At 41.3% G+C, this 19,076-nt stretch overlaps 1 protein-coding gene across 3 annotated transcripts in view; it reads right to left on the reverse strand.

The window, feature by feature from the left end:
* Positions 1-4,754: 4,754 nt before the first annotated feature.
* LOC107393186 (guanine nucleotide-binding protein subunit alpha-11) overlaps positions 4,755-19,076 on the reverse strand; it is a 51,539-nt gene continuing 37,217 nt past the window's right edge. Inside the window, exons 2-8 of one of the 3 annotated variants that reach the window (XM_070553926.1) lie at positions 15,362-15,546; positions 15,083-15,237; positions 13,707-13,835; positions 13,105-13,233; positions 8,903-9,032; positions 5,357-5,510; positions 4,755-5,159 (exon numbers count right to left, since the gene is read on the reverse strand). In XM_070553926.1, the coding sequence (XP_070410027.1) occupies positions 4,969-5,159; positions 5,357-5,510; positions 8,903-9,032; positions 13,105-13,233; positions 13,707-13,835; positions 15,083-15,237; positions 15,362-15,546 (1,073 nt within the window). In that variant the 3' untranslated portion in view covers positions 4,755-4,968. The remainder of the gene's footprint in view (positions 5,160-5,356; positions 5,511-8,902; positions 9,033-13,104; positions 13,234-13,706; positions 13,836-15,082; positions 15,238-15,361; positions 15,547-19,076) is intronic. The other 2 variants (XM_015971393.3, XM_015971394.3) reach the window with 2 other exon arrangements.

Below are 19,076 nucleotides of genomic sequence, written 5' to 3' on the forward strand. Positions count from 1 at the left end.
CACACTCCAACACAGTACATAAGGTGTGGGAGTACCAAGGTGCAGTGTAAAATACGGAGTGCGTTTCCATCAAGGTATAGTTTTGCTTTGTTCCTCATCTGGCCTTGGGATATCCCCAGAAGAGCTGGCCCAAGGAAAGTTTGGACCTCGGTCTGCTGCCATGGCCCCATAAGCGGAAGAGAATAAATGGATGGGGCTGATTTTATGTTTAATTTTATACTTTGCCTTATTTATAGTGTTACTTATTTTACCATAAAGCAGCTGGGTGATATTCTGCTATATGAAGTTAGACTGGATGAGAAAAATGAAGATCTAGATGTGTTGATGGCTATTTGCTCCTGATCAAATAAGATTGTTTTTTGTGGGAGGAAAATAAAATCACCAGTGCTTCACTATTAAATTCAGCTTCATAACAGAAGTTCTTTCCAAGTGTTGTTCTGTAATCTGAGTTTTACTTTAATTCAAGGATGATGCAAACCTGGAAATGATCACTGGCTGAAAGGCTTCAATCAGTAGAAGAAAAGCATCATTAAATGGTAAATGGCCTGTATTTGATATAGCACCTTAGGGTCCTAGAACTCCCCAAGGCTCTTTACAAGTCATTCACTAATTCACACCCTGGTGGTGATGAGCTAGTGTAGCCCCAGCTGCCCAAGGGCACACCGACAGAGATGAGACTGCTGAACACTGGTGCCACCAGTCCCTCTGAACACCACAAGCAGGCAAGGTGAGTTACGTGTCTTGCCCAAGGACACTTCATCAGGACTCCGCTGGGAGCAATCCTACAACTCTCCCATTGCTGGTCGAGCCGCTCTACCTCCTGAGCCACTGCTGTCCCATTCAAGTCAATCATATAAAACTTTAAAAATGGAGCCAAATCCTATGGAGTGGAGGGAAATAACACGTCAGAACAAAACAGACAGAGATGCAAGAGAAGAGTATAGGAACATGTTTTATTCCAATTTCAAACATTTAAAGGAGAAGGCTATGTAAAATCATTTTCATGTTTGAATGAGGTTCAGGCAACAGTGGCTGAAATGAAACATACAAAATAAAAGAGAAATATGGCTAAAATACTGTAAATTAAAAACCATTAGGACTCTCCTCTTGAAGGCGATGCAAGTATAGTGTATCTCACCCATCCACTCCCTCCCCAGTCTGACAAACACATGCAAAGAAATCAACACATTTTAAAAACAGCAGTTCATCATTAATCTTAAATATAGAATAATAGTCCTTTTTTGTTACTTAATCATATAGTGTTTTCAAAAGTGGACTGCACAACTTAGCGGTCCTCAGATTTTTCAACATCGGCACTTGTTAAGAGTCAGGCTTTACAAAGAAAGGGAATTGGCACACTCATTGTACAGAATATACATTTGGTTAACTTTAAAAATAAAAAAATAATAATACATTACTTTCTATGTGTACACCACTACATAAACTTCAGCTGTATATATTTTCTTTTTAGGTCGGTCATCAAGTGGTTTTAAATACACATGTTCAGGTCAGTCAGCCGCATAAAAGCAAACAAGAAGCAGATAACTTTCATTTCCACTGTGTGCCCCCCTCTCTGAGGTGGATCTGTAGCTTAAGCAATAAAGTACACACACACACACACACACACATACACACACACACACACACACACACCAACAACAGATACCTTTGTTGCACAAAGGCCCACTGTATGGGTGTAGTTTCAATGCGGTCAACCCATCAAATACACAATCCAATCAAAACAAATCTTTAAGTTAAACATGCAGCTTAATTTACTTTCTCAATTTCTTCTCTAAACTCCAAATTGTGATCACTTCAGTACCTTTACTGAAAACATTACAACTGTTTTAATCAATTTAGAAAAGGAAAAAGTACCAGGGTGCTGGGTTGGGTTCCCAAAATATTTGGTGCAGTTTTTTTGCACTGGATTGTCATAAAAACTGTATATTTTAAGTAAAAAAATTTTAAATAAATAAAAAGGAGTAGAGATGAAGGATTTCAAATGTTATACCCAGCTCATCTGAAAAATCTAATTCCTGCTAGTTTATCCATGTGACTGTCACTGTTAGCCCCATATTAAGTCCTGATGTAAATCTATTCACACGTCAAATGGTGAAATCCACACCCTGGTGAAATTTTTTGTTATCTTAACAGAAGCCAACTCAAGTTTGCAGGACAGTAAATCATTTGTAAAAAAAAAAAAAAAAAAAAACGCAAAAGGCCACACACACACACACACACATACACACACACACATACACACAAAACAACAATCTGCCAGAGCACTTCCTGAAAGCCAACAAAGTTTTAAAAACAAATACATTATCACCATGTTACACCTCCGCAGTGCAGCACAACACAATATTCTTTTCTAAACAAAGCTCAAGTCTGTCAGTTTATTATCATACGCTTTCTTCAAAATTCACAACTGTAGCATCAACAGAACTTAGAAGCATGTATGAAAAGCATCATGACGAATGAACCAAGGAGGCTTTGAAATAATGGTTTAAGCACCAAAGATGAACTTAAAAACAACCTTCTGGGAATGTAAGTTCATGTAGACATAAAACTGCAAAGAAGCACAGCAAAGTATTCAGTGTTACATCATATTAAAAATTGAAGCTAAATCAAATGTGGCACTTAGCAAAAAATAATGACCTGTCCTTCCTTCATTAAACGCTTCTTCAGAACGTGGACAGTGAAAACACCATGGCTTCGTCAACAAGTGCACATAATACAGAATATAACCCCACCCCAACCCCGATTTGGTCATACAAGTTCGCTGTAGAAAATCAGACATGTAAACCATTCAATAAAAAGAATCTAAAACATAGAAAGTACCGCAGAATGAGCAGATAAATGATCTGGTTTTTAACACAAAAGGCTCATTAAATGTGCAGATCAAAACACACCCTGACTCCCACCAGAGAAGTGCCAAAGTTCAACACGTTGAATAAGGAGGCAAATATGCTCATGATGGAAAACGTACCAGTCGAGCTGAGACTTGAAACGAGCGACTGGATCTGGAGGGAAACCCGTTTCCTCCTGACTTTAGCCGCTCTCTGCACCCCTCAGCCGCCTTTCCTCGACCCGTTCACTGAGATTTGCAGCCATCACCGGTTGATTCAGCTGCCAATGTTTAGGAAGTGCACCACTTGCTCCATGCCAACCCATAGAATCCTCTCGTGTCTAACAAAGCTGCTAGGAGTAGCCCTTGTGATGAAAAAGGGATGAAAACTTACCTGAATTACATCATGAAGACAAAGAAATAAAGCAATCATCTGCTCCCGCCCTAAAGAAATATTTGAACAGCTATCGGGCAAGATGCACAACAGGATTTGCAACAAGATCACATCCTTAAAAATGTTTTTCAAAATTTGCAAGCATCCTTAAACAGTAAATATTTAACCATCAGTGGGATTTTTTTTCCTTCTTTTAGTTGGTTTCCATTTGCATAAAGCACACACCTGACATGGAAATTGCTTTCTGTCACCAAACACATCAAAACTCAACTGCAAGAACAAAATATATGAAGTATCATTAGAAAGATAGAACACATGTCCAGAAAATAGTTTGATATTTTACAGCAGTACAAAATTTCTTCAATCAGCACAGTTGGAAAAAGGTTTGAGCTCAAATTAGGAAGTCTCAATTCACTGAAACAACATCACAGACCTGACTGATAAGTTAAACCCAAAAAGACCCATTCGCTCTGTGTTCATTTATCAAATTTTGTCTGATATATAAAAGAAAAACCCAGAGAGAAGCCCTACGGAGGACCGTGACCAACTTGTGACCGAAGCTTAAATTGGCAGCACAAAAAGCTTTATTTAATCTACATCTGATCATTGTTCTGATCTGGGGGAAAACATCTCACCATTAAACAAAAGAAACTGAATTACAGTACTATTACAAATGCAAATCAGACAGTTAACATATAAAAAATTAATAATAGTAATAAAAGCCACACAACGTGGCCCGTTATGCAAACATCTAAATGATTCACTTCATATTTTTAGGATACCGGTTGAGGATGAACACAACACTGGCAACAGAACTGGATTTTCAGAGCTCAGCTTTATAATTTGGCAAACAAATTCATTAGTCTAAAGTATAAATACTACATGTGATATCATTTTTGCTTTTTAACACTAATTTAAAAGAATACAATGTAGGTCGTCTTCCACGAATAGTCAGTCGTCACTTCGGCTTTAACCCAGACAAAAGCAGAAACGATAGAAACCAGGAAGATGTTGAGCATTTCTGTAAAGCCCTCGCCTTGCGTGAGCGGCCTGAATACGTTATTTACATTCAATAGAGTTCTCGTGCTCTGGTGTGGGTCAGGGAGATTAAAATAAAAATCAAGTTCCAGGGCAGGAAGTACCTCACATCACCCAGCACTGCCTGTTTTAATATTTTCAAAATGAGTTACACTTTGTAGATGAGCAGAGTCCAGAGGTCTGCAGCCCGGCCTTGTGACCTCATGCTGTAGTGTGGAGCATGCATGGACAGAATGCCCTTTGTCCAGAAAAGCTTGTTCTACTCAAAGAAGGCCCTCCACCCATCTCAAACACTCAGGCATCGGTGATAATGTAGTGCAGAAAATGAAAAAAGAAATGAATGAAGTATGCCTCACAGCAGGCCAAAGGAGGGGCAAGGGGAGTATTAAAGCTCCAAAAAATACAAGAAATGAGTGTTATAATCACGTGTTCCTGTGCAGAAGCAGCAGTTAGTAAAACCACCTGACAGATTCTTTAAAACATCAACAAACCCCCACAGAACGGAGTGGGAAATAAAGCAGATAGTGTTGATCTGAATGAAGCAACACTCATCTCTGTGAGCAGCTGTGTGTTTCACGCAGATGTGCATCTCTGGAAGTTAAATCCGAAGTGTGTGTGAATGTGTATGTGTGTGTGTGTGTGTGTGTGTGTGTATGTTTAGAGACGTCGGCATCTTTCTGGTTTTCCTTCACACCAGGTTGTATTCTTTGAGGTTGAGCTGCAGGATGGTGTCTTTGACGGCTGCAAAGACGAAGCGGATGTTCTCCGTGTCGGTGGCGCACGTGAAATGTGAGTAGATGATCTTGTCGCTGTCTGGGTTCAAGTCCACAAACATCTTCAGGATGAACTCTCGGCCTGCTTGAGCATCACGTGGTGGACCTGGACAAAAATAAATCATGCTGTGATTTTTAACACTGGTTTATTTATTGTTGCGGGTGTGTGAAACAAAAACGTTACAGATGTGTGTAGCACATAACTACAGCCACTAGGTGGCAGTCTATAATAAAGCAATATAAACTGTTCAGTGGTGATGACATTAGAAATTACTTTTTCTATAAAGAAAGCAGTAAAGTTACCATCAAACTCTGGAAAGTAGTCCACCAGGTGTGAGTAGGTGATCTTCTCCTCCAGCAGGTCCTTCTTGTTGAGGAACAGGATTACGGAAGAGTTTTGGAACCAGGGATATGTGATTATGGTCTTAAACAGAGCTTTACTCTCCTCCATACGGTTCTGATGTGGAGATGGGAGGGGAGACAATGACGACACGTCAGGTAATGACACAATCAGACAACAAAATTCCTCCTAAACATTTCTCAGAAAGTTAAGAGAGGTGGTGTGCATGGTTATTTCCCAAGTCTGGACTAACGTGTCTTTGGATAAACTTGAGGGTGAAGCTGTTTCGATGCACAGAGTCGACTTGAAAACTGTTTGGTGTGGAAACCCAGCTGTCATATGACCAGGTCAGAGGAAGCAGAGGCTGACTGCATTAGCTTTATTAGCAATAATTCTCTCTCTGAACTGTCTGAAGATCCTAAGATAGCATGGACTGCTGGTGCCATTTAAAAAGGCCACCGGTGTTTAGAGACAGCGTTTCAAACTGTGTTTATGGATACGACTGAAAACAGTGGTTATAAAGGCTACAGCAGGGCAGGTCGTGTGCTACAGTATGTCAATTTAAGGTGATTCCTTTTTGCACACTTTAATAATAACGATTACATTTATGTAGAGCTTTTTTAGGCACTCCGCACTTTCCATTTTTCACGCACGCACACATGTAGCGTTCACGTGGGCCACGCAGCTCTGAGTTTTTAAAGTTGTGAAGGCTGAACCATGGCTGGACTGTCCCAGTATTTACCCCTATCTGCAAGTAGGGAAATATTCATGGTAGCTTCTGAAGATTTTTGGCCACTGCATACCCCCATACCTATTACCTGGTGATGCAGGGGGGGTTAGACCGTCTCTCCACACACTCAGGACAACATACAAGACGTCAATTATGGTCTAAACCTTAAACACCAGCATCCTCCCAAATTTAAAATCCACAAAGAACATTAACTGGTTATACAGTGGGGCAAAAAAGTATTTAGTCAGCCACCGATTGTGCAAGTTCTCCCACTTAAAATGATGACAGAGGTCAGTAATTTACATCATAGGTACACTTAAACTGTGAGAGACAGAAAGTGAAAAAAATGCATGAATTCACATGGCAGGATTTTTAAAGAATTTATTTGTAAATCAGGGTGGAAAATAAGTATTTGGTCAATAACAAAAATTCAACTCAATACTTTGTAACATAACCTTTGTTGGCAATAAGAGAGGTCAAACGATTACTATAGGTATTTACCAGGTTTGCACACACAGTAGCTGGTATTTTGGCCCATTCCTCCATGCAGATCTTCTCGAGAGCAGTGATGTTTTGGGGCTGTCGCCGAGCAACATGGACTTTCAACTTCCTCCACAGATTTTCTATGGGGTTGAGGTCTGGAGACTGGCTAGGCCACTCCAGGACTTTCAAATGATTCTTACGGAGCCACTCCTTTGTTGCCCGAGCGGTGTGTTTGGGATCATTGTCGTGTTGGAAGACCCAGCCACGTTTCATCTTCAAAGCTCTCACTGATGGAAGGAGGTTTTGGCTCAGAATCACACGATACATAGCCCCATTCACTCTGTCCTTAACACGGATCAGTCGTCCTGTCCCCTTTGCAGAAAAACAGCCCCAAAGCATGATGTTCCCACCCCATGCTTCACAGTAGGTATGGTGTTCTTGGGATGCAACTCAGTATTCGTCTTCCTCCAAACACGACAAGTTGAGTTTATACCAAAAAGTTCTACTTTGGTTTCATCTGACCACATGACATTCTCCCAATCCTCTGCTGTATCATCCATGTGCTCTCTGGCAAACTTCAGACGGGCCTGGACATGCACTGGCTTCAGCAGCGGAACACGTCTGGCACTGCAGGATTTGATTCCCTGCCGTTGTAGTGTGTTACTGATGGTGACCTTTGTTACTGTGGTCCCAGCTCTCTGCAGGTCATTCACCAGGTCCCCCCGCGTGGTTCTGGGATTCTTGCTCACCGTTCTCATGATCATTTTGACCCCACGGGATGAGATCTTGCGTGGAGCCCCAGATCGAGGGAGATTATCAGTGGTCTTGTATGTCTTCCATTTTCTGATAATTGCTCCCACAGTTGATTTTTTCACACCAAGCTGCTTGCAGATTGTAGATTCACTCTTCCCAGACTGGTGCAGGTCTACAATTCTTTTCCTGGTGTCCTTCGAAAGCTCTTTGGTCTTGGCCATAGTGGAGTTTGGAGTCTGACTGTTTGAGGCTGTGGACAGGTGTCTTTTATACAGATAATGAGTTCAAACAGGTGCCATTAATACAGGTAACGAGTGGAGGACAGAAAAGTTTCTTAAAGAAGACGTTACAGGTCTGTGAGAGCCAGAGATTTTCCTTGTTTGAAGTGACCAAATACTTATTTTCCACCCTGATTTACAAATAAATTCTTTAAAAATCCTGCCATGTAAAATTCATGGATTTTTTTTCACATTCTGTCCCTCACAGTTGAAGTGTACCTATGATGAAGATTACTGACCTCTGTCATCATTTTAAGTGGGAGAACTTGCACAATCGGTGGCTGACTAAATACTTTTTTGCCCCACTGTATTTTTATATTAACAGAAACATTACTGGATCATTTTGTGTCTTGTTTGAAAACATTGACATTTGTAAAACCTATTGTCTGGTCCTACTAGTCTGATTAAGCTTCCCAGTGAAGCTGCGGTTGATTTCATGCTGCAGAGCTGATGTTTTAAGTAAGGTTGTAATCTGAATGTTCTGAAAAATCCACTATCGCCTCTTGTGTTCCTTAGCTTTGATGAAGATGTCATTAGCTTTAAAGAAAAGCCTCATCAGCAGCATTATCTGCAGCCATTCCTCTATTTTCACAGAATTCTGTCCTACCTGAAACTCAAGACGGATCGTTCGGAGCTGCTTCAATCAATTAAATATGCTGCCATTAGTCCGGTTGCTAGGGGACATAGTGCATCTCTTCCTGTTACTCTGCATGGATTCCAAACCTGAAATGTTTTAGATGCTTTCTCAAATGTTAGAATGGCTGGCACTTTCATTTCAGATTTCCTGGAGACATTTTTGACTCAGCTCTTTGTAAAATGTCCAGAAAAATCAGCAGAAGAGACAATGTGCCAACGTAGCAGCGAATCAGCCACAGCATTCGCTGCCAGTGTGCTTGTGTAAGAGCTGGCATGAGTTGCTGCAGCTTTTTTGTTGTTGTTGCACTTTTCTGTTAACCTGCATGTTTCTTTCCACTCAATCCAACATTACAGAAACAGAGACGTTTGGTTATGACGTCGTTGACACTAGGAGTCTCATTTGTTATTTTAAGTCTTGTCAAGAGGAAGACGATGCACTTGGGGCTCCTTGTTCTCCCTCCAGCGTAATCTTAGATTCAGCCCACCACCTCCCTCGTGTTTCCAGCTGAAAGAGCTCAGCTCCCAGTTTAATCACAGGAAGAAAAAAAAACTACAACTGCTTTCTAGTAACGCTACAGCAGAAGTGACAGTAAAGCCTCATCGGGACTGTAGGGTGTTAAAGTTCTCACCTCGTTGTCCGACTCCACCAGAACCTGGTCGTACTCGCTGAGGGCCACCAGAAACATGATGGACGTGACGTTCTCAAAGCAGTGGATCCACTTCCTCCTCTCTGACCTCTGACCTCCGACATCCACCATCCTGACAGGAACAAGGTTGGAATAATTCTATTGCACATTTACGCTTTTTCATTTCCATCCTAAAGATGAAACTTCCCGAATTGTTCGGTAGCTCAGACAACATTTGAACCATGGAAATGAGGATCCACATGTCCCAAATCAAACTATTTCATTAATGTTCATAAAAATGTCCAAAAAGGGTTCATAACGCAGCCACTGATGAGGGAACACTGAAGTGATTCAGGCAAAGATCTGGGTCAAATCAGGACAGGAGGTTGATTTTTTTTAAAAAGAAGAACATTTAGATAAACTTTCCTTTCCACTCAGAAGTGGCACGTTAATATATTTGAGGAGGCGACTTTCTCTAATAAATACTAAAACGTTTACGTACAGTTAAAAACAACCAGTTTGCATCGTGGATTTAAACAGAACAAATGGGACATGAGCATTCTCAGCGTCAATTACAGAGAGGACAGAGCTAAATGCTCCCAGGTGAAGCCACCAGGAAGTAGAAATGTGCACCAAAGACCAACATGCAGGAGAAATGAGTTGAGACGCAAAAGAAGAAATACTAATAAGGCGTTAAAAGAAATCAGAGGCGGGAGGAGAACAGAATTAGAAGAATAAAATTGTGGCATTCAGAAAATAATAAATCAACAAACTATCAGTGTTTCATGTTCAAATGGAGAAGAGGAGCAGGAGCAAACAACACATTAATCTGTAAGACTGCTCCTATAAGTTAAACAGCATTTACGCTGAACCCTAATTAAAAAGAATGAAAACAAAACATAAGCGGCTTGTCTATCAAAGACTTCCTTGTTGCAACGATCCCAGCCAAGTGCTAGCTGAGCCTGTTTTCTTTAACGGAGCTGGAGGAATGCCTCGTGCAGTGTCTGCTTCAAATACCATTACAAGGACCTAACAACAATAATCACAAAACCCCCTCAGTTTTCCCCACTGAAGACGCACCTCACACTGACTGATGACTCCTAATCCTTCTGAGCTCACCACACAAAACCAACGTGACTTTGTTTATTCAGTGATTCAGGAGAACAGGCGAGCCAAGCCGATCAGCCAAGCTGCTGGGAACCTCTCTAACTCGGCCTTATTGCAAGCAGAGATATTTCTAGCCTGCTGAGTGTAGGAGGGAGCTGACATGATGGCTTCCTATCGATTTGCACTTTTTTTTGTAATCGCTCTTTCCTCTGTCCATCTCCAGCTCAAAATTTTTCTTTTTGTTTTTTTAGAAGGACAATATGAAGCTGTTGCACAGACTGATGGCCGGTTTTAAGATGGTGTTTGCCGTGTTCTGCACCCTGTGCCTTTGCATTCATTACACAGGAATAACTATTGTGTTTGTCTGTTTATGAGGGATAAACATCTCCGCTGTGGCCCGCACCTGCTCATTTATCATTTTCATCAGAAATTAAAATGTATTAAAATAAATGTGACTGGACTTGGCTGAAATTTGGGTTGGTACCGTCTAAACAGGCTGACTTACTGTCTCTACCCAAAAATTGAATACTGATGGTTAAGATCTTCTTTGGAAATTAATAATTCTTGGAGTCAGCTATTGGAACATACAGGTGAAACTTGAAAAATCTGAATATGATGCAAAACTTTTATTTCAGCAATTAAATTTAAAGTGACAGTGTGTATTTTCCCTGGCGATAGGGGGCAGTACATAACTAAACAGGTTTCCCCCAGAAAATTAGTTTTGCCTGGTGGCTTTGGCCGGGTGGGGGGTGTTGCGCGCTCCGTCCCGCAGCACTCCTCCAAGAGCGGGGGGGGGGGGGGTCCCACACGTTCTGCTGCTGTTTCTCACCAGTATCAGCTGATGGAGGGCTCTAGTTTCGTTGCACCGTTTGTGTCAGCGGACACGGTAGGGACGGGGAGGGGGGCAGGGCATGACGCTTAGCCTGACGGGTGGGCAAGAAAAGCCTGGCGGCCCGCCAGGCTTATAAAGCGCTGGGGAAACCCTGCTAAATCACTGCAAGCAAGCATTATTTTTGTGTTCAAAAAAGGACTTACCAACGGATAGCCATTAGGGTCAAAAATCCCTGGGAGTGCAACCTCCAGCAAAATAACAAGAACATCAGACTTTCTTTCATCACTGGCAACGAGTGAAGAGATAAATGAGTAAAACAACATTTACTAATGGCAAAAGTTTTGAAACTGTTTGTTACAAATCAGTAAATGTGTTTTGTCCTCATGGGTTCCCATAGAGGGAAACATGGCGTCTAATACGGCGTTGCCCAGAAAATTGGGGTCTGTTCCAATTAATTGTTTTCTTTGACCAAGGAAGGATAGTGTCCTCGTAAGCAAGGCGCCTGGCCTCTCAAGGCGATGTCTTGCGAGGCCAGGCGCCTTGACACTGAAAAACAACCTTAGACCCGCTCCCATGTATTTTTGACCTGATTTTTATTGTTATGTTACGAAGACATCAATATTTTTCATTACTTGGGCAACATTGACTTCATTTTCGACAATGTTTCGATGGATATTTCCAGAGATTAACAGTCAAGCCTTTACTTGTTATCATTGGGATGATTATGCTTACAGTTTATGAAACCACACATTAACTCATTCGCTGCCAGCCATTTCCTGATCAGTAAAGCCCTTCGCTGCCAGCGTTTCTCACCATTTTTACTGTTTTTTAAGAGTCACAGAACATTGTGCGCTAGGATGATGTCGACGCCAAAACAACCACAACAAAGCGGAGACTCACCTCTTACATCAGGAAGAATAAGCACATTTCGAGCTTTATCCGTTCTTTCATAATCCGTTGTTGAATTGTGATCAGCAGAAGCTTTTCCGGTTCGCACCTCACTTTTTTTACAGCAGCGGCCCAAAACGATCTCCTAACACATGGATTTTCTGCTTACTGATTGTTACAACCCCAACCAGGTCTAGGAAATCCTGGGAGGCTTAACAGTAAAAGGTGGATAAAACAGGACCCAAACCAATCACCTTAAATCAAACAGTTTATTATTAACAAAAGGTGTCCCAAAGGGAAAGGAAACTAAAACAACCACCTGTAAGGAAATAAATAACTCAAATAATATGACTGCTAATTTAAAGTTACCTACTACCTCTGTCCCAAAACAAAACTTAACCTTGCCTTACCCAGGAGGAGGAAATCTCAGGATCTTACAAATAAGAGCTGGACAGAGAAACAAAAGAAAGCGCCCCACCTGACTCCGCTTACTAAAGAGGATTGGTGGGGGAGCTTTACAAACCAGCTCTGTTAATATGTCCAGCCAACCCAAGTCGCCTCTGAAGCCATCATTAAGCCAAAAAGTCCTTCTCTCTCTCAGCCTCCAGTCTGTCTGCTTCTCTTCTCCTCCTGAATGGGTAGGCTTTATGCTGCAGCTGGGTGATTGCAGATGACTTGCAGCTGAGCTCTGAGGGAAGAGAGCTCATCCTGATGGTGATGGCTGGAGGGAAAACCCAGAGATCGTAACACTGAACATGTGACGTGTGACGTATGCGGATGAAGATCAGCTTTAGAGCTGAGATGTTTGTTCTCACGGTGCGGGGGTTCAGTCCGATGCCCACACAGTAAAAAAAATGCGAATGGCATTTTTTTTGGCAGTGAACGGCTGGATTTAAAATGATGACTTTAGTCATCAATGGCAGTGAATGTGTTAAGTCTCAGACAACTAGAACAGTGCGAGTCAATGTGTCACACTCTAATCAGCTAATGAATCCTGCAAAGGGTTCCTGAGCCTTTAGACAGTCTCTCAGTCTAAGCTGAAATACTGACATAAATGGAGTTTTGCACCATATTCTATGTTTGAGTTTCTCCTGTACATTATAACACCTAAAATATATTTGAATAAATACCTTTTAAAATGCAGCAAATTGGTAACGTTACACTGTAACAAGGACATGTTAGCAAAACAAATTCCAGTTGGAATGATTAAAAATCAAACTCAGCAGTATTTTGATTTGTTTCCAGAAAGCAGGATGGATCAGGAGCTTCTGAGTACTAAACGAGGACATTAGGCATGTTTTATGCAGGGTAACACAGATGTAAGAGGGAATATGGTACAAACGTGAGGATAGACAAAGTAAAGCAGGTCGTCTTCTACCTGAAAATGATGCTTTGCAAGTCGAAAGGGTATTCAATGATCCCAGTGGTTGGGATTCGAACCCTAAGCACGTCCTGTTGGGTTGGTAGATAGGACGATTCAGCAATACGATCCAGATCGGTTAAATAGCTAGAGACAGGAAGTAAAAATAAAAACAAGAGAGAGAGAGAGAGGCAGGAAAAAAGAAAGTGAAGCATACCAGCAGATAAAGCACAATCCTCCCTAAAGAAAGTGCATCAGTAACCACCAAAAGATCGTTCAGGAGAGTTATGGGTGGATGACATTCCACTAAACCTCAAAAGTTCTTAGAAATTCTTCCTTGATGGCAGCTCGCAAAGACAAAAACATTCACAGTTTTTAAAGGCTGGGCCTGACAGCGATTAGCTTTTAGGTGATAGACCCACTTTAGCATTTGTTTGAGTAGAAATAAAGTTGGGGGCCACTTTAGCCACTCTTAGCCTGGTCTTTGAGAGAATACCATCAGGACCCCTGTTAAAGTGCTGAGCCCCTCATGCAGCATACGGTAAACGAAGACAGCGACGGTTTCTAGCTAGCTGTTTTACAGCCGGCCAACGTCAGCAAGCTGCACTTAGAACCAGTACCTGAAGATAACATTCTCCAGATCAAACGGGTACTCAATGATGCCGGTGGTAGGCACTCGCACACGCAGGACGTCCTGCTGATTGGGCACGAACCCTGGTGTTGATATTCGTTCTAAACTGTTAAGATAACTGCGAGGAGGGAGGGAACATATGACAAGGATGCACATGTACACACACACAAACCCGTCTGAGTAATACAACAGCACATCCAGATAATATCTTACATAGAAATACAAAAACAACAGCTTTAAAGACATTATTAATGAATACTGATCAGATTGGATTAGGGCTGAACGATTTTAGAAAAAGACTGAATTGCAATTTTTCTAGCAGAAATTGCGATTTTGGTTCAATTCACAAGTTTCTGCAAACAAAGGTCCAACACTAGCTTGCCGAGCCATCCTGTAGATTAAGTGAAAAGATGGTCTAGATTCTAATCTAGTGCGTCATTCACATTAATATTTACTATTTAATCATACAATAAAAACAGTTAAAGCTATTAATATTTTCTCCCATTATTATCTTTTTTAATATTATTTTAATGTGTTTGTGAAGCAACTTGCGCTTGTAATTTCTTATCTAGAGGAGCTTAATAAAAACGTTCTACTCCAAAAATGCATGGAGGAAATCTGCAGGTAGAAAAAGCTTTTAAATGTATTAAATAAGAAAAAATGCACACAGATTTTCCTGCATTACCAAGGCAAACCAAGCTTTAGAAATCGGCCTGAACCTGCTCCGATGTGGGAGGAGTCTCTCCCTTACTCAACTACGTTCTCTCTCTTTCTCTCTCCCTCTCTGTCCCGGGCTCACCTACAGTGCCATTATTATTGGCTCTAGCAACGCTGTGTGTGGAAACATAAAACAGGGAAATAACCTGAACATGCAGCTCTGTCAGCTGTAGAGTTGGGCGAGTCGGCTCTGGATGATACACCCCACCCCTCTCCCCTGCGCTGACTTTTGCCGCTGCCATAACACAGGGGGGAAAACCCCGGATGTAAAAAAAAAAAAAAAAAGTTACACAACTGATCCTGGATCAGTCAAAATCGCTAAAGCCGCAGCTTTGGTGGTCGCATGATCGTGCTGTTTGAAAATGCAATTTCGGTCCAAAAACGATCGATCGTTCAGCCCTAGGTTAAATTCAATTGCCTGATTCATTTGGATTCATTCATTTCCGGGACGAAAGATTTAAACGTTAGCCTAAATATCAGCAAAACACTTCTTTAACTCCTCATTCATCTGAACCTTCTACCCTTCTTTCACATGAATCCACTGCAGGGTAGACAGAAAGCAGCTCAGATGGTTCTGCGGCAACACCCCCACACATTACAGAGTTAAATAATGACTCGTTATGGTAGACTAACGTATCAAAGACCTACTATTTGGTTGAGTCGGAGAGCTGGTACTCTCTCCTGCGATCGTATGCCTCCTGGATGCCAGGGTCGGTCCACAGCTGCTTTATCGCGCTGATGTACGGCTGCTCGAACGTTGTCACCTTTTCTACGTCCACTTCCCGCACCAGCAGGGAGTTATTCTAACAACACGCAACAAAAAATAGGACTAAGCACTAGATAATGTACCAACATCCTAAAGTGAAGTTGTCCTTCAAGTCACACTGAACTGTCCTTTTAAAACCACTAAGTAATTACCAAACTCACCTTGCTCTGCTCATACTTCAGGGGGATCTTGAGGGTCTCTGTAGCACGGATCATTGCCTGCATTGAGGTGAAGATGTTCTGGTAGACCAGTTTGGTGAAGCCCTTTTTATCCTCATCTGTGTAGCCTGTCCCATGGATTATTCTCATCTGCTTTATGAAAGTACTTTTGCCACTTTCTCCAGTTCCTAAACACAGAGATGAGACAATGGCAAGTTAGCAAACCACCAAATTAACACTGTCCTCATAGAAGCCAGGAAGTAGACAGAAAGGAATGCTGTCCTAGATGCTTAGCTCACAACAGGAAACAACTCTAATGTCTTATAAATGAGAATTCATATGAATGTGAGAATTAGAATAAACCATGACATAAAAACACAGCCCTCGCCCGAATAGTATGAGATAGTAATTTCAATGCCAAAAACGTTTTAACTAGTCAAATAAAGCCCCTCTTTCAGAAATGATCTGTGCCTAGTTCAAAAATAGCATCTATTTTAATACATCTCTGTAGTGTGGTAATAAATAGGTATGTGTTTTAAACAAGCTGACCTCGTCTATCCACCCACACCCTGGTGTGCAAAGAAATGCACTGTTGTGTGTTCCCGGGCAAAAATCCAAACAGCAGTGCCAAAACAGTTTGTTCATATAGCGATCAATAGATGTTAAGACTGAGTTACAAATGTTTCTATATTCAGTGTTTGTAGTTTACTTTTAGACAAGACAAAGATATAACTGATACGGTTAGATTAGAACGATAAAATAAATTGTCTTTAGTCATATTGGTCTGAGGGACGTGAGACAGAGTTACCACAAAGAGACAACAACAGACTTTTCCCAATTTGACTCAAGCAGACAGAAAACTGGTTTACAGATACAGAAAAAGGGACTTCACAGATCCCTCTTCCACATGATAGCTTTTACTCATTCTATGGACACATTATCTAACAAAAACCACAGCTCTGGGCTCAAAGAAAGTGAATGAAAAAATAATAATTCATTAAACAAGAACTTAAAGGTACATGCTGGTGGAAGCCAATTTCAACCACTAATTTGACCACACAGTGCTCTCTTCAGAGTGAACTTCCTCTTTTCCACCCCCAAATCTCTTCCTCCACTACACATCCATTGATCTCCTCTCCCAACACTTGCATCTGAGTCACTGCAGTACCAGCTACATACATTCTCCCCGTCTGAAAGATTTGCGTTTTTAGACTAATCCAGACTAATATTCTTCCACCCTTTAAAAAGAGAGTTGTTGTGCTGAACAGTAAACTTAAAAAAACTGATGTTGTTTGAAAGTTATTTATAGCACATTTCTAACACAAACGTGCAAAAGCAACATTTGAAAATGAAACTCCAAAACATATTCCCTAGAAGCACCAACTACAAAAAAAACCTGGCCCCTCCCACATTAATTTTCTACCAAGCCCCCACAATGCGGGTCTGAAATTTAGGCCAACGCAGAAGTGAAATAAATTGCAGTTCCACCCTCATCCGCTGGCTGGTGTCAGAAGCGAGCAAATCCTCATTGACTCTTATGTTAAAAATACCAATTTCACAGCAGAAATAAACATGTTTACAGCTTGGTTACAGGTTGTTGGTTTAATTGATCTAGTTTATACTCATGACAACTATGAAGGGGGTGAATTTTTTTGTCACTCTTCTGTTTAAGTGTATTAAATGCCTAAAATTCTGTATAATTAATGAGCATCAGACCCACGTGACCGCAGCATCAGATCCACGTGACCACAGAGCTAGCTCCGTGGAAAGGCCTCAGTAGCCTCAGTCTGAGCCTCGGTCTCGCCTGAAAACTGTTCCGCGATATTTAGTCTTGGAACTTAGACCAGTAGTTGTAGCGTTTGTGTATTCTTTTTTGGATATTTTTTGTGCAATTGTCGGACAAAATGACTTGCTGTGGTATTAATTGCACTAAAAGAGCGTCCAAGGAGTCTCCACTTCATTTTTTTCGGTAAGTAAAATTATATTTATGTATTTTAGGTCACTGCCTCTTTTGCACTAGCTGAGCTTATCAACGTAGCTAGCTAACTACCATTTTAACATGTACTGTTTCACCATGAAATTTAGATGTAATACGGTAAAATAATTAACAGGGTATATGTCGATGGGTGTAAAACCCAGTGCATTCAACATAAAAATGGGTTGAAATATGACATGTTGGTGGAGCTCTCGGAGGGAGACTTCTGTGTTCCATTCTTCCACACGGTTCTCCCCAGCGGTCAGCCCGGCGCATCTCTGACCGCTTCGGCCCCTGTCTGCTGCGTGGGCTGACCGCTTGTGGAGCTCTCGGACTCGGAGAGAGACCTGACCACAGAAATACTGCAGCTCGGTGAGTTGGTTGATAGTGCTTGATGTTAGTGTCCAGAAGTCTGTATGCCATCAGATAAACTTGCTCGTTTTTTATATTTTTTGCATATTTGTAAAACAGTGGTGGTGGTGGGCGACTAAATAACTAATTTGTCCACAAAGAGCCGCGACCGGGTGCCGTGTTCTCATGGGAACTAGTGCAGCTTAATAAAATGGAAATTAGTTAATAAAATTGATTATTAAAAGGTTCATATCCTATCCAATAAGGCGATAAACTCAAGTGTTTGGTTTTATATATTTTTTTAATAAAGTATGCATTTTTTATTAGTCTTTATCCTAATTTTAGACCTTTTACTACAGGCCATGATAAGCTATTAAGTATTTTAAACCCATATGCTTAAAGGGACTTTACGGAGTTTTGAATTTTTATGCTCGTGATTGCCCCCTCAGGCCAAAAGCGTAACGGCAGCTTCAATAGTAGGCTCTTGCACGAGGCGTGCATGCTGTACGTGCACACTCCTTAACGAAAATAACAGCTGAGACAGTCAGCTCTGTGTGTGTGTGTGTGTGTGTGGATCGGAGGACAGAGGACAGGAGAATGCGCAGCTAATTAATTAAATAATTTGGTTCTGTAACTTCCTCTTCAGCACAACCGACAAAGTTTTAAGATGGGTCAGTCCTCCTGCATGCTCTTGAAAAATTGTTTCAAATGAAAGTTGAACCCACATCTTTTTTATCTGTGAATTCAATGCCGTTCGGCGAGTCTCAAATAAAAATGTGGGCATCTTACTGTAAAAAAAAATACCATTAATGTAAAAAAAGAAACTCTAAATAAACTATGTTCACATCCAGAATCGAACCCGGGTCTTCTGCACGAAAGTCCGACGTCTTACCAGGCGAGCTAACATGCCATTGACATCCCTCGTATCTGTACCATTTAAGAACGGTTTGGAGGGCTATGACTGAGCGTGAACGCGCATGAAGCAGCCTGCTCGACCCGAGCAGCTCTCTTTTTCTGTGATTTTACAGAAAAACAGGCAATCACAGTAAAAATGCCAGGGCTCATTTTACAGGACCAGGGCATTGCAGGAGAATGTATTAAGAAGAAATTTATTATTTCTATACATGTTTTGGCTGTCAAACTTCCATAATGCCCCTTTAAGTAGTTCTTTCTATGAAGTTTACCTCTAAGTGATCCAGAGAGGCTTGAACTTTGGGTAAGCAACCAAAGAAGAGAGTGCTGGACTCCCAATTCACACTCCCGCTTGTGCAGTGAACACTCTGAGAGTCATCACTTCACCACGGACTCCAGGGTACAAACACATTACTTCATATTTTGGTTATGATTGAAAAAATTGAAGCATTAGCTGTATAATATACAGATGTTACATTG

The sequence above is a fragment of the Nothobranchius furzeri genome, chromosome 8, assembly GCF_043380555.1.
Source record: "Nothobranchius furzeri strain GRZ-AD chromosome 8, NfurGRZ-RIMD1, whole genome shotgun sequence".
Lineage (NCBI taxonomy): Eukaryota > Metazoa > Chordata > Actinopteri > Cyprinodontiformes > Nothobranchiidae > Nothobranchius > Nothobranchius furzeri.